Genomic DNA, 16,011 nt, shown 5'->3' on the forward strand with positions numbered 1-16,011 from the left:
TGATTTATTTCACTAATTCCATTCAAAAAGTGAAACTTGTATATTATATTCATTCATTACACACAGACTGATATATTTCAAATGTTTATTTCTTTTAATTTGATGATTATAACTGACAACTAATGAAAATCCCGAATTCAGTATCTCAGAAAATTAGAATATTACTTAAGACCAATACAAAGAAAGGATTTTTAGAAATCTTGGCCAACTGAAAAGTATGAGCATGTACAGCACTCAATACTTAGTTGGGGCTCCTTTTGCCTGAATTACTGCAGCAATGCGGCGTGGCATGGAGTGGATCAGTCTGTGGCACTGCTCAGGTGTTATGAGAGGCCAGGTTGCTCTGATAGTGGCCTTCAGCTCTTCTGCATTGTTGGGTCTGGCATATCGCATCTTCCTCTTCACAATACCCCATAGATTTTCTATGGGGTTAAGGTCAGGCGAGTTTGCTGGCCAATTAAGAACAGGGATACCATGGTCCTTAAACCAGGTACTGGTAGCTTTGGCACTGTGTGCAGGTGCCAAGTCCTGTTGGAAAATGAAATCTGCATCTCCATAAAGTTGGTAAGCAGCAGGAAGCATGAAGTGCTCTAAAACTTCCTGGTATACAGCTGCGTTGACCTTGGACCTCAGAAAACAAAGTGGACCAACACCAGCAGATGACATGGCACCCCAAACCATCACTGACTGTGGAAACTTTACACTGGACCTCAAGCAACGTGGATTCTGTGCCTCTCCTCTCTTCCTCCAGACTCTGGGACCCTGATTTCCAAAGGAAATGCAAAATTTACTTTCATCAGAGAACATAACTTTGGACCACTCAGCAGCAGTCCAGTCCTTTTTGTCTTTAGCCCAGGCGAGACGCTTCTGATGCTTCCTGCTGCTGACCAACTTTATGGAGATGCAGATTTCATTTTCCAACAGGACTTGGCACCTGCAGGTCATGTGACAAGAACCAACCAGCCAATATAGACAAGCTCAATGAAAATGGAGACACAGATGATCACAGCATAACTAAATCTAGTAGCAGAGTTATTCCAAGGTATTTTCAGTGCATATAATCCATATATCCTTTGTTTATACCTCCTCGTCTCAACGGCTATCATGGCCCATGGTTGCTTAGCGACGACAGACGCCAGGAGAGCGCAAAGTCCAGGCGCTTTGGAAAAAAAAGGCGAACGCAGTGCAGCTCGAAGTGAAGTGTTTATTGTTTGCCACTTCTTAATGAAAGCGTTTGTTTAATCGACAAATCCACTATCTAATACACTTCATTCGTGTTTTGAAATGGAAACACAGCACGAACGTCACTACTGACCGGGGGAGGAGTAAAAAGATGGCAGTCAGGTCGGACACTTCGTGCTTCCCGTAAGGAGCTGAACCTACAGCAGACCACGGGATATTCATTTCTTTATCATGGATTACGTGAATATAACAGGAATACCTTTTTTATGCATTAAGATCAGTACAATAAACATAAAATGTAATACAAAAATCTAATTTGTGAGTATAATCGTAACCGAGTGTGTCAGAATAAACACGCAACATTCTGGCCAATGAGAATAAAGTGTGTCGTCATCAAGGCTTTCCCAGCCGATTTTGAGCAACTGCAGCGCCTGACCTAGGCGGCTGGTCACGTTTTGCTCTCGAGGGACTTTAATGGCACATATTATCTTAAGGCGGCTGCAGCGCCGATCAAAGTCAGACAAATTGTCTAACCAGAATGCATTGCCGTTGTCAGGCGGCTGCAGATTCTTGCGGCGCCGCATGAAGTTGAACAAGCCTATAGGCTAATTATAAGTTTGTAAACATTCGGGATGCGCGCGCATCTTGGTTGCAGAAAAACCCGGAAGAGATAGCCTTTATAACGACTAGAGAATTACACGGATACGGTATACAAAATAGTTAGACTTAGAAAGATTAGAGAAAACCTTACCTGAAATAAAATAAACACAGATCCGGATGATTTTGTCAGTCCAGGCTGTTCGTTTAATGACTTGTTTAGCTTAAAATGGCATATTCAACGTATTCCACACTTTTAAAGGAATTGTCTCCTGCATTTCGTCGACTCCAAATTGGTCTATTGAGAGCTCCATGAATTACGTGACCACGCGGCGGCGAGATCAAAGTGTATCTAGAGATCTAGAGATTTTAGTCTACCTAAAACAAAAGTGTATCTCTTGGTCTATTTCATACATTCTGTGATCTATTACACAGACAAGGGTTCTAAACAGCATGTGCTATTTTATTGTGAGTTGCCATTATCTTGTTAATGGCTTAATGTTCCTGAATTGACTATTTACTTGTTTTTCTTGGCAGAAATTAGCAGCTCGAGACATCGTAGCGCGAGCTTCTCTGACGCCCAGCAGTCACTTGAAATTTTAACGGCTAATGTTTAGAGAACATGGATATTTGCATTTCAGTGACGTGGTGTACATCATGTCGTATGCTGGTTTGTTTAAAAAACCTAAATCAATTGCTCTGAATGTTTGTACAAAAGCAACGTGTAAGAACCTTGTGACAATATTTTTACAGCAACATGGCGTTTTTGCTGTATTGAATACATTTTTAGGTTAACCGTAGTAGAACCAGTACCTTTCGTGCTGGTCAGGATAAATGAAGTGATATAATCTCGTGATCGTATTTGTGTCTCCAGTCCAGCAGGAGTCGCTCTGCAGCTCTTCAGTCCGCCGATAAACCCACTAAAGAAAGAAAGAAAGTCAAACATCAAGCGCTGCGTGTTCACATCACTCTGATTTTCTCTCTTTAGTGGTTTAAACAGAGTGTTGTGTGTGTGTGTTTGTGTTGAGATGTTGAGGATGACGTCACAGATGTGCTGTAAATCAGTGGGAACTGATCTGTCCATGCTGGATATTGATGATTTCATCACAGAAATCTGTCAGCTGAAGAAAGAGGTGGCGTTACTGGAGGAAAAGCTGAGGACAAGAGGAGATGAACTCAACACTGAGGTTTGGACACATTCAACATCATTTACTGCTTTTAAATGTTTGTGTTTTAATACTGTTTTTAATCTCACTGTCATAGTTTATAGCTTTATCTAAATATATTTCCTCTCTGAACAGAAGTCCAGACACACACAGGACTCGGAGCTCAGCCTCACTTTACTCTGTTATACTGACACAAACCCCACAGACGCTCAGGACACTGTGTGTGACAGTAATCACACCTTGAATCAGGATGAATCTACTGATCAAACCTCCACAGAGTCTCTGGATTCTGTCTGTAACGCTGGAGAACAGCAGATCCTGAACACCAGACCACTCAACATGTGTTCTGTCACACTGATGGACTGCAGGAAACTCATGGAGATGGAAACACAGACCACAGTGAAGGAAGAACAGACAGATGAAGATGAGAATCATGATGATTTTGTTCCTTCAGGTAAACTGTTGAACTGCAATAACATGGAGATAAAAACAGAACCCAAATCAGAGGAAGATCAAACTGATGAAGATGATGACTTTATACCCTCAGGTATCTTTCTTCTGTTATTTTGTTATAATATTTAACTATCACTTGTTGTCCTGGTGCAGTGAAACAGTACAATGAAAAGTTGTGAAAAGTACAATGAAGTTTCTCAGTCGACACTGATGTAGTTTCAGATGTGCTTGAGCTTCTTCTTAAAGGGGTAGTTCACTTTTTAAAATAAAAGTTCATGATAATTTACTCACCCCCATGTCATCCAAGGTGTTTATGTATTTGTTTCTTTAGTCGAAAAGAAATTAAGGTTTTTGATGAAAACATTCCAGGATTTTTCTCCATATAGTGGACTTCAACACTGACTCGGTACTTCCGCCTACGTCAAGCGTGACCTTTTCAACGTAATTACGTATTACGTGAAGTCATGAACGCACATCGCAGAACAGAGCAAGGTGAGCATTTGTGTTTATACAGCATATACTTTTTTTTTTAAATGACCAATCGATTCGCTAGATAAGACCCTTATTCATCGTCTGGTATTGTTTAAAACCCTTTGAAGCTGCACTTAAACTGTAATTTTGACCTTCAACCGTTTGGAGTGCATTGAAGTCCACTATATGGAGAAAAATACTGTTATGTTTTCATCAAAAACCTTAATTTCTTTTCGTCTAAAGAAACAAATACATAAACATCTTGGATGACAACAGGGGTGAGTAAATTATCATGAAAATTTATTTTGAAAGTGAACTACTCTTTTAACGCTGTTGTGTTTGTTTCAGATGAGAGCGGTGATTCATGTTGTGATGGAGAAACGGCCTCGACATCAAAACAGCGACTGACAGCACAAACTCTTTCCTGCATCACAGTGGAACATTTAGAGGGACATGAGAGGAGGCACACAGAACAGAAAGTCTTACAAGAGCAGCGACATCATTCAGAAAAGCACAGAGACCAGAAACACTTTCACTGTCAGCAGTGTGGGAAGAGTTTTCTCTGCTCTTCTCGTCTGAACGCTCACATGAGGACACACACTGGAGAAAAACCTTTCCACTGCAGTGAATGTGGCAAATATTTCAGCTTCAAACAAAGTCTAGTTGCTCATCAGAGAATTCACACGGGAGAAAAACCTTTCCACTGCAGTGAATGTGACAAATATTTCAGCATCAAACAAAGTCTAGTTGCTCATCAGAGAATTCACACAGGGGGAAAACCGCACGCGTGTCCTCACTGTGAGTGGAGATTCAACAACAAATACAATCTGAAGAGACACATGTGTGTACACACCGATGAGAGACCGTATCAGTGCAGTGAATGTGGACAAACCTTTAAGCAGTTAAATTATCTACAGGACCACATAAGAAGTCACTCTGAGGAGAAGCTGTATCAGTGTTCACACTGTGATAAACACTTCAATCATAAAACCAGTCTGATACGTCATGAGAGAACTCACACTGGAGAGAAGCCTTATCACTGCAGTGTTTGTGGAAAGAGTTTCACTCAACAAGCTAACTTACTAATGCATCAGAGAACTCATACAGGAGAAAAACACTATAAATGTTCTCAGTGTGACAAGACGTTTGCTCGATCAGATGGCCTGAGGATCCATGAGAGAGTTCACACTGGAGAGAAACCTTATCACTGCTCCATCTGTGGAGAGAGATTCACTTATTCAAGAAGTTTACAGACTCATCAGAAGAAACATGCTGAAGAACAAACTGCACTGGAATCATCATAGCGTCTCAATCTGTTAAAAGTCTGAGTGCTCGCTGCCAGTGTTGAGGTCAATATCACTTTAAAAGGGACAGTTCACACTGAAATCAAAATTCTGTCATCAGTTATTCTCCTCATGTGTTTGTAAACCTGTATGTGAGTCTTGCTTCAGTGGAACACAACAGAAGGTATTTTGAGAAATGTCTCAGTGGTTTTGTGTTCAATCAGTGGAAGTCAGTGGAGTTCAGTGTTGTTTGATTATCAACGTTCTTCAAAATATCTTCTGTTGTGTTCCGAAAAAGTAAGTCATACAGGTTTGTGAAGTGGATTGAGAAAAATCCTAAATGCTCACATCTGTTTAAACGTGTATGATGTTGATTCTAGACTTTATAACGGATGTAAAGCACCAGTTAGCAGAGTCCAGTCACTAGCAGTGGGAAGTGGGAAGTCATCATCACCCTCATAAAACAGAATAAACTTGAGGCTTTGTCTCAGATGTGTCCATGTCATGGTCAGTAAAGTGTCATTAATAGTTCAAGTACACGCTCAGGTAGACTTTTATGTTATTTTGATGTCTATTTCTTGTTTTGGCTGTACTTTACTCTTTAATGTTTATTGATTTATTGAGTTTGTAGGGCGTCTATAAGTAAATTGTTCTAGTTACTGAGAAAAGTAATATTATTACTGTGACACGTTACTGCCCGACACTGGTTGACTGTGTTGTTATAATAAAAGGACTATGTCTTATTTTTTTCTAAAGGTTTGAAATAAGCAACAATATGTAGTTTGTTAGAAGTCATTCAGTATAATAAGATCAGGAAACCATTTTAAAATCATATAAAAACTGATGGTCATTCAGCAGTCTTGGCACAGGCACATATGTGTTAAACTTTATGAATATTAATATCTTAAAGCATTTTTGTATTTATATTTGATATTAATTTTAGATGCCCACAAACAGGGAGTTACCGCGAATTACCAAAAAAAGTGTTGCAGATTGCAATTGTCAGAATAAAAAACATATTTCTGGACAGTGAGTCCCCTCTACAAACTCGTGAGCTCCTGAGGGGATCATTTTCATCTCCATGCGGTGCCGGCGCGCCTGAAAAAATAATGTAGGCTGCCACGCACCTACATTTAAAATAACGAATTTGCGCCTGCAAAAAACATGAAATGTGAACAGCCCCTAATAATAATACTGTCCTTCCAACACTCATCAAACAAAATGTTAGGTATTGAAATCAGTATATCAAACAAATGATACTTTGAAGAATGCACTTTGTATGGTTTTCGAGCACATTTGAGCACCTTGAACAACCAGTAATGTCTGAGGCCTAAGGTTTTGAGGCCTAGAGTTTAAGGCTTTGAGGCCTAAAAGTGAACCAACCTTTGTTCAAAGCTTGCATAAATTCTGGGGACTTAACCACCGTTTATGAGTATCCATGGTAATGGTCTTGGTCCAGTTATATTGGTAAAAACATGTTTTTCTGTAACATTCGGAGACTGGTATCATTGAGAAAAATAAGCGTAGGCTACCTATTGTGTGTAAATTTATTTAAAAAACTAAATTACGATTGGTCCGCCACACTTAGGACCATACCTTGTTGCTTAAGAAATGAGGGTGGCAGACGAAAAAGGATTGTCTAAAGAAAATAAGAGATAACAGGACCTTACCTGATTGGTAAAGGGTGGAGAACGCCCTCTGAATGTGGTGTAAACTGTTGATGCAAAATGCTGTATCTTCAGATGCTTTGTGGACATCTCACTTTGTTGGCTCGAGCAAATAAAGTTCAATTCTCTTGACACTTGGACCTTCTTCGTTTGTGAATTTTTAAAAAAGTTTTTAGACTGATTTTCCTCAACAAGCTCCATGAGCAAAGTGTGTCGCAACTCTGTTTTTCAATGGCTCTGGTCTAAAGAAATAACATATAGATAATTTATATTTGTGCTAAGTGAAAAGAGTAATGGATGCTATTTAAATAAAAATAGCTGTATTTTCTTTACATTAAGTGTAAATAGTAGCAAGATGCTATTGATACTTATAAATATATACTATTAGTACCTCAGTATTGTTGTATATTAAACATTATGCAAAAACAGAGTTTAAATGATTATATTTATTTTAAACTATTTAATGGATTTAATTTGTGTTCATGTTCCCGTCAGTCATCAATTCACCATCGCCGATCAGACGTTGGAGGCTGTGATAAAAGCCGGACGTGATGATGTCACCATTATTGTGATCAGTGTTCGCTTTAGTTGAGCTCTTGACTCTGGCGTAGACATTTCTGACCGTTTTGATGTATTGTTAAAACTAGTTTTGCTGTAGCAAATGAAAGTTTTAATTTACTGCTCAATTTACAGACAGTTACTTCAGGAAGGAAAAATGTTACACTTTAAACGGAAAAATAAATAATTTACTGTCTATATTCAACACCTCACTGTAAGTGATGATGTGTTTGATATATTATAATTATATTAATGATGATGGATAAAAACAACACATTAACATTCTAATTATTGACATACTGATAAGATCGCGGATGAAGAAGAGGAACGTCTGGATTAAAAACATCTCTGTGCATTTTCGGTTTTTATATAAATTTAACCTCGACTAAAGATCCCCTACATTAAAAAAATACAAACAATGTATGAAACGATCGTCATGAATCTAATGTCGAGTGTGTTGTGTCTCCAGTCCAGCAGGAGTCGCTCTGCAGCTCTTCAGTCCGCCGATAAACCCACTAAAGAAAGAAAGAAAGTCAAACATCAAGCGCTGCGTGTTCACATCACTCTGATTTTCTCTCTTAAGTGTTTTATTTACGGTAGACGCAACGTTTGTGTGTCGCTGTTTTGTGCTGGACGTTTTGAGTCATTCACAGTTTCAGAACAAACGAGAAGAACTGTGAGAATATCTCGTAAATGTATCTCTACGTGTGATTCAGTGACTGAATGTGTTTAAATGTGTTGAGGATGTTCATCCGTAGTCTGATAATATACCTGCTCATTTTTTAATATTTTGCCAATTAAATCAAAGTATAAACGTGCCAGGTGTGTGTAGTTTTAACCATTGTTATTTTTAATCATAAAATAGTGTTTTTGAGTTTGTTGTTATTGTGTTCAGATGTTAACGATGACGTCACAGATGTGCTGTAAATCAGTGGGAACTGATCTGTCCATGCTGGATATTGATGATTTCATCACAGAAATCTGTCAGCTGAAGAAAGAGGTGGCGTTACTGGAGGAAAAGCTGAGGACAAGAGGAGATGAACTCAACACTGAGGTTTGGACACATTCAACATCATTTACTGCTTTTAAACTGTCATTCATGTCAAACTAAACCAAAGTGAGACATCACACATATATTCTATATAAAGCTCCAGTGCTGATGATGTGTTGTGTGTTTGTCAGATTGTGGTAAAGGTCGAGTCAAACCCCACAGACGCTCAGGACACTGTGTGTGACAGTAATCACACCTTGAATCAGGATGAATCTACTGATCAAACCTCCACAGAGTCTCTGGATTCTGTCTGTAACGCTGGAGAACAGCAGATCCTGAACACCAGACCACTCAACATGTGTTCTGTCACACTGATGGACTGCAGGAAACTCATGGAGATGAAAACACAAACCACAGTGAAGGAAGAACAGACTGATGAAGATGATGATTTGTTTTCTTCAGTGAAACTGATGAACAGCGAGCACCTGGAGATAAAAACAGAAGAAACATCTGATGAAGAGCAGACTGATGGTGGTGATGATTTATTCTTTCAGATATGTCTCTTTCTTTTGTGATATTACACTGTCATTGAGTTGCTGTTTCATAAAAAGTGTTTTTTTGTCTGATGTAGTTTCAGATGTGCTGGAGGTTGTTGTTAACGCTGTTGTGTTTGTTTCAGATGAGAGCGGTGATTCATGTTGTGATGGAGAAACGGCCTCTACATCAAAACAGCGACTGACAGCACAAACTCTTTCCTGCATCACCTGTGGAAAGACATTCAGTTCACAGAGACGTTTAGAGACACATGAGAGAAAACACACAGAACAGAAACTCTTCACCTGCACCAGATGTGACATCAGCTTTCCTACCTTACAAGAGAAGAAACTTCATTCACAAGAGCACAGAGACCAGAAACACTTTCACTGTCAGCAGTGTGGGAAGAACTTTGTCTGCTCTTCTCATCTGAACATTCACATGAGGTCACACACTGGAGAAAAACCTTATGTCTGCTCTCACTGTGGAAAGAGATTTTCTGATCAACGTCATTTCAGAGATCATCAGAGAATTCACACTGGAGAGAAACCTCATCACTGCAGTGTTTGTGGGAAGAGTTTCACTCGACACGACACTTTAGTGAATCACAAGAGAACTCATACAGGTGAAAGACTCTATAAATGTTCTCAGTGTGACAAGACGTTTGCTCGATTAGATGTCCTAAAAACCCATCAGAGAGTTCACACGTTTATGCTCCAAACATAAAAAAATGCTGTTCTGCTGAACACACAAAAAACGATATTTGGAAAAAATGTTTGTTAACCGAACAGTTTCGGGGCATAATTGACTACTATAATATTTGCCTGTTTGAAAGTTTGTATGTACGCGCTTCCTGTTGTGTTGTAATAGAAAAGCACGCGCCTCCACCTCAGAACAGAGCGCGCGCACAACAACTGCGCCTGACAAGACTTCACTGAAGTGAGACGTTTTAATTTCACAATATTTCTCAGTGGCTTAAGAGGAAAAATACCATTTTCGTTATTACTTACAATCTGACCGCAATATAACACGTGATTTGAGATCTTTACTGACAGAACATTGAGAGCAGAGCTTCAGCGTAAAGTGATACAATAACTATTTTAACTAATTATCTACATCCATTGCATTATTGATCAAGTGTTTGTATTAATAAAAGTACTGGGAACAAAATCATCGAAGCGAAGTAAGAAAAGATTCACAGATTATCGTTGTCTCCAGTCCAGCAGGAGTCGCTCTGCAGCTCTTCAGTCCGCCGATAAACCCACTAAAGAAAGAAAGAAAGTCAAACATCAAGCGCTGCGTGTTCACATCACTCTGATTTTCTCTCTTGAGTGTTTTAAACAGAGTGTTGTGTGTGTGTGTTTGTGTTGAGATGTTGAGGATGACGTCACAGATGTGCTGTAAATCAGTGGGAACTGATCTGTCCATGCTGGATATTGATGATTTCATCACAGAAATCTGTCAGCTGAAGAAAGAGGTGGCGTTACTGGAGGAAAAGCTGAGGACAAGAGGAGATGAACTCAACACTGAGGTTTGGACACATTCAACATCATTTACTGCTTTTATACTGTCATTCATGTCAAACTAAACCAAAGTGAGACATCACACATATATTCTATATAAAGCTCCAGTGCTGATGATGTGTTGTGTGTTTGTCAGATTGTGGTAAAGGTCGAGTCAAACCCCACAGACGCTCAGGACACTGTGTGTGACAGTAATCACACCTTGAATCAGGATGAATCTACTGATCAAACCTCCACAGAGTCTCTGGATTCTGTCTGTAACGCTGGAGAACAGCAGATCCTGAACACCAGACCACTCAACATGTGTTCTGTCACACTGATGGACTGCAGGAAACTGATGGAGATGAAAACACAAACACCAGAAGAAGAAGAAGAACAGTCTGATGACGATGAGAATCATGATGATGATGATGATGATGATGATTTTATTCCTTCAGGTATGTTTCCTTTGTTGTCAAAAAAAGTCATTTTGACCATAAAGTTTACTGTTAAATTGTAAAAACCCTGCCTCCATTACATGTCTTTGTCATGTCATCATCATTTTAGTGATCGTTGCTATGTATATGGGTAGTTGACAGAATAATATGCAAATTTGTCCTATGGTGTGACGGCAAAAAAAAAACTAACAATGAAGATAAATCTCTCTTATGCTATTTTACGTGATAAATTCAAATATTAATAATATAAAACATATAATATTAACAGTTTGTTTTCAAAATTTTGCTGTCATACCATAGGACACATGTACGATTTATTTGTCAACTTTATGTACATAGTATATTCTACAGCACTTCCCATTTTTGTGTCTAAACCTTTAACTGGTACTAACTGTACTATAATATACACATAAAGAATATCGGCCGATACATCGATATTAAAGCAATAAGCCCCGCGAAGCAGTTGGTTACAGTGCATTTTATAACAGCTAAGGGCGTTGTGGCATGACGCGAAAGGAGTGCCTAAAACCCCCTTAGCTGTTATAAAATGCACTGTAACCCACTGCTTCGCCGGGCTTATTGCTTTTATAAAACGGTTATTCAATATGCTTAGCAAGGTTTCATAAAATAAAGTAAATAAAATGATATTTAGGCTGTGTAATGCGGTCAGCCGTTATAAATCGGGGTATTTTACAACGGCTTAGAACTCGGCTCAACCAATCAGAATCAAGGACCAGAACTGACCGTTTTATAATGGACTTTTTACCCCTTCAATATCGGTATCGACATTACCCCCCAAAAACCATATCGGTTGGGCTCTACCAAAAGGGGTTTTCCTGCATAGAAAATTTATTGGAAGCCGCCTCTGTCAAATTTCATGCCGCCTCAGACTCTCCAAAATTATGTCAGGTGTCTTCACAAAAATAAAACTGCATGCACTCAATGGACTGTCATTTGTAACTGCAGTTGCGCTATTACGCCACAATGGCAGAGCTGTTTCGTTATCATCACAATGAGGCGCTGAAGAGTTGCAGTAAGAGCTATTAGGAGCTGTATTAGCTGTATTTAACGGCTGTTCAGGTGAATAGTGTTTCTTTTGCATTCAAGTACATTCAGTTTCTTTAAAAAAGTTGCTTAAATTAATCTGCTGTACATCATTGCAATGTTTTAAACTGTGCAGTTGGCTTGTTGAATCTGCGTCATAGACGGTTTTATCCTAACAACTTAAACAAATGTTACTGCGCATGCGAACGTTTGTGACCCCAACTGAACTTCCAGTACACATTCACAAACTATAGAGTGCCCGTAGATTATTTCTGATAACAATCAAAAGAAACCGAGAAAAAAACGTTACTTGGCTAAACTTGTCCGTTCAATATTCTGAATTTAGACTGCAATACCAAGCTCAACCGCTAGATGTCAATGTACCATATGGTTTCTTTACATGCGACCGAACTACAGGACCCATTCAACAAATTGTTTATTTAATACAATTATTATACAGTAAAATAGTAATACAATTAATATTAACAAATTAAATAACATATAAATAGTTATATTATTAGACACTATCCAAACACAAACCGGAAGTTAACTGGGGGTCAGGCGTGCGCGCGTCCGATGAAACGGTCTATACTGTACACAGCGAGTTTACCAGAATGCACATTGTGATCAGAACAACTCGTAAACAAATGACTTTTTAGAACCGATTCGTTTAAACTGTTGAAACTTTTCAGTCACTAGCGAATATAAGAAATCCGTGAACCAAAAGAGAACACAGGATGTGAATGAGCTTTGCTCATTTAGTAAGACCGGTTAATTCAGTTGGCTGTTGTGGGCTGAAAAGTTAGTTAAAAAAGGATAAAAAGCTTTCTTTGATAAAAAGACATTTATGTTTGGTTGAATTAAAGTAATGTTTTATATAACTTAATAATTGTCATTTTCATCTAATTTGAGAACTTGTAATATGTTTTTTGTAAAGTGTTTGGTTAATCCACTTAAAGGTACGGTAGGCCTACATGTGCATGTGTGTGTTCAAGATCAGGATGGCACCACCTCATTTTGAGCCAGGAAATACCCTGCCAAAAAGTGGACACTGATGTAGTTTCAGATGTGCTGGAGGTTGTTGTTAACGCTGTTGTGTTAGTTTCAGATGAGAGCGGTGATTCATGTTGTGATGGAGAAACGGCCTCTACATCAAAACAGCGACTGACAGCACAAACTCTTTCCTGCATCACCTGTGGAAAGACATTCAGTTCACAGAGACGTTTAGAGACACATGAGAGAAAACACACAGAACAGAAACTCTTCACCTGCACCAGATGTGACATCAGCTTTCCTACCTTACAAGAGAAGAAACTTCATTCACAAGAGCACAGACACCAGAAACACTTTCACTGTCAGCAGTGTGGGAAGAACTTTATCTGCTCTTCTCATCTGAAGATTCACATGAGGACACACACTGGAGAAAAACCTTTCCACTGCAGTCAATGTGGCAAATATTTCAGCACCAAAGGAAATCTTGTTACTCATCAGAGAATTCACACGGGAGAAAAACCGTACGCGTGTCCTCACTGTGACAAGAGATTCAACCACAAACCTCATCTGAAGAAACACATGCGTTCACACACCAGTGAGAGACCGTATGAGTGCAGTGAATGTGGAAAAACCTTTAGGGATTCAGGTTATTTAAAATCACATCAAAGAACTCACTCTGAGGAGAAACACTATCAGTGTTCACACTGTGATAAATGTTTTCTTCATAAATTTTCTCTAACATGTCATGAGAGAGTTTACACTGGAGAGAAACCTTATCACTGCAGTGTTTGTTGGAAAAGTTTCACTGTGCTTGGTACCCTACAAAACCATCAAAAAAGTCATACGGGTGAAAAACCTTATAAATGTTCTCAGTGTGACAAGACGTTTGCTCGATCATATGTCCTGAGAACCCATGAGAGAGTTCACACTGGAGAGAAACCTTACGTCTGCTCTGACTGTGGTAAGAGCTTTACTCAATTAAGTATTTTAAGAGATCATCAGAGAGTTCACACTGGAGAAAAACCTTATCAGTGCAGTGTTTGTGGGAAGAGATTCACTGCGCACGGTACTCTACAAAACCATCAAAAAACTCATACGGGTGAAAGACCTTATAAATGTTCTCAGTGTGACAAGACGTTTGCTCGATCAGATGTCCTGAGAATCCATGAGAGAGTTCACACTGGAGAGAAACCTTATCACTGCAGTGTTTGTGGGAAGAGTTTCACTCAACATAATAACTTACTAAAACACCAGAGAACTCACACAGGTGAAAGACTTTATAAATGTTCTCAGTGTGACAAGACGTTTGCTCGACCAGATGTCCTAAAAACCCATGAGAGAGTTCACACTGGAGAGAAACCTTATCACTGCTCCATCTGTGGAGAGAGATTCACTCAGTTAGGAAGTTTACAGACTCATCAGAAGAAACATGCTGAAGAACAAACTGCAGTAAAATCATCATAGCATCTCAATCTGTTTAAAGTGCTTACTGCCAGTGTTGGGGTCAATATCACTTTAAAAGGGACAGATGACCCAAATATCAAAACCTGTCATCATTTGTGCATCCTCATGATATTTTCAGAAATGGCTCAGAACCACCCGCTTTGTGTTCGGTGGCTCTTTAAAAATACTTTAAGGCACAGTTTGTCACGGATTATCTCTTAAGTAAAACAACAGATGTTAGTCACACATTTTTGGTAGCATTTTAACAAATACTCTTGTTCTAGGAAATGATTGACAGGTTGTGGGCCAATCCTGGCGAAGAAGTCCAGGGCCACTTTTAGTCCCAGTCCACCCCTGCGTGTGAAGGTTATTCATAAGCAGGTTATTGTAATGAGCTAATCTTGGGGAAAGAACTGTAATAATATTCATTTTTTTAGTAATTTGTTATATAATGTGTTACTGCCCTACGCTGGTTGACTGTGTGTTATATTAAGTCTTATTTTTCTTAAGGGTTGAATTAAACAGGAGACTTCAATATGCAGTTTGTTAGAAGTCATTCAGTATCCCAGGATGAGGAAACCATTTTAAAATCAAGGTTGTTCCAACCCTGTATAAATTTCTTTGTTCTGATAAACACAACAGAAGATATTTGGAAGAATGTCAGTAACCAAACAGATCTCATCCCCCATTGACTCCCATAGTAGTTATTTTCCCCGCTGTGGCAGTAAATGCAGGATGAGATCTGTTCGGTTACTGACATTCTAAATCTTTAAAAGCGATCAAATCTCCTGGAACAGATGGACTCCGCTCAGTTTTAAAAGCCATTTAATTGTATTGTAGCACCTTTTTTATTAAAGGTCTATGAGGAAAGTAGAAAGAAACTATCCCTTCCAGCTAGTCTTTGCCAAGGGAAAATAACTCTTATCCCTAAATCTAATAAAGATCCCCTAGTTATAGATAATTGGCGTCCGATCACGTTACTGAATAATGATGATAAAATATTATCTTTAGTCCTAACAAAAAGATTGAAACAAGTTTTATGCAAAGACGACACATTTCTAATAACGCACGGTTAGTACAAGACATGTTAGTTTATTCTGATTTTTTTGCAGTGACGGATTCATTTTCTTTTTAGATTATTTCAAAGCTTTTGACACATTAGAATGTTTTATTTATTTCGGGCTTTCCTTTTGCATAATGGCTAAAATGCTATATACAAATTGTAAGTTTGATTCGACCAAGTGATGGTTCTTCACCTAGATTCTTTTTAAATCGAGGAGTTAGACGTCTAGTGTCCAGTGTTCCCTTAAATAATTAATCTTAATTCATGTTAATTTCATCAAACATTTAAAAAAGTGGAAACTAAAACATGCACAGTGAACAAACATGGCCAATTGTACTGGCATAAAAAAGGACAAATAAATGCTTAAACACCTTTAGTGCTCATTGTTGTTCATGTTAGCTTATCTTAACAATACCTCTGCTGAAATGAGAAACAATAGAAAACCATTATTTAATTCCTGGAGTGTTTTGGGCATCATTAGGATTTATTGTTGGTAATACAGGGTCCCATCTGCCAGATAACGGATTCAAAGTTCAAGTTTAATGTGTTAATGTCACATGCAAAGTGAGGAAAAAGTTTCTCTGTACAATTAAAGACTTTATTTGT

General features: G+C 38.6%; 3 protein-coding genes across 8 annotated transcripts in view; all 3 read left to right on the forward strand.

Annotated features, from left to right (window-relative positions):
- LOC130552881 (NLR family CARD domain-containing protein 3-like) overlaps positions 1 to 16,011 on the forward strand; it is a 69,944-nt gene that overhangs the window by 27,654 nt on the left and 26,279 nt on the right. The window lies entirely within an intron of this gene.
- On the forward strand, positions 3,094 to 15,767 carry LOC130552904 (zinc finger protein OZF-like). Of its 4 annotated transcripts, none has more exons than XM_057331588.1 (2): positions 3,094 to 3,399; positions 13,009 to 15,766. In XM_057331588.1, the coding sequence occupies exons 1-2, from the start codon at positions 3,285 to 3,287 to the stop codon at positions 14,361 to 14,363; spliced, it is 1,470 nt and encodes a 489-aa protein (XP_057187571.1). In that variant the 5' UTR covers positions 3,094 to 3,284; the 3' UTR covers positions 14,364 to 15,766. The 4 variants fall into 4 exon arrangements, with proteins under 4 accessions (XP_057187571.1, XP_057187568.1, XP_057187569.1 ...); XM_057331585.1 differs by lacking the exon at positions 3,094 to 3,399 and adding an exon at positions 8,558 to 8,902 and having other exon boundaries at positions 13,009 to 15,764; XM_057331586.1 differs by lacking the exon at positions 3,094 to 3,399 and adding an exon at positions 8,558 to 8,899 and having other exon boundaries at positions 13,009 to 15,763.
- LOC130552925 (zinc finger protein 239-like) lies at positions 3,379 to 6,946 on the forward strand. Of its 3 annotated transcripts, none has more exons than XM_057331614.1 (3): positions 3,379 to 3,492; positions 3,768 to 3,890; positions 4,218 to 6,946. In XM_057331614.1, exons 2-3 carry the CDS (start codon positions 3,863 to 3,865, stop codon positions 5,171 to 5,173), a joined length of 984 nt encoding a protein of 327 aa, XP_057187597.1. In that variant the 5' UTR covers positions 3,379 to 3,492; positions 3,768 to 3,862; the 3' UTR covers positions 5,174 to 6,946. The 3 variants fall into 3 exon arrangements, with proteins under 3 accessions (XP_057187597.1, XP_057187598.1, XP_057187599.1); XM_057331615.1 differs by having other exon boundaries at positions 3,380 to 3,492; positions 3,785 to 3,890; XM_057331616.1 differs by having other exon boundaries at positions 3,384 to 3,492; positions 3,730 to 3,890.

This window comes from Triplophysa rosa, linkage group LG4, assembly GCF_024868665.1.
Source record: "Triplophysa rosa linkage group LG4, Trosa_1v2, whole genome shotgun sequence".
NCBI classification, from domain to species: Eukaryota; Metazoa; Chordata; class Actinopteri; order Cypriniformes; family Nemacheilidae; genus Triplophysa; species Triplophysa rosa.

Bases quoted from the DNA above. Each gene is read 5' to 3' on its own strand.
- LOC130552925 (XM_057331614.1), top strand. From the start codon at position 3,863: ATGAACGCACATCGCAGAACAGAGCAAG. The intron at 3,891-4,217 runs GTGAGCATTTGT...TGTTTGTTTCAG, and splicing joins ACATCGCAGAACAGAGCAAG to ATGAGAGCGGTGATTCATGT.
- LOC130552904 (XM_057331585.1), top strand. From the start codon at position 8,725: ATGTGTTCTGTCACACTGATGGACTGCAGGAAACTCATGGAGATGAAA. The intron at 8,903-13,008 runs GTGATGATTTAT...CTGTTGTGTTAG, and splicing joins TGAAGAGCAGACTGATGGTG to TTTCAGATGAGAGCGGTGAT.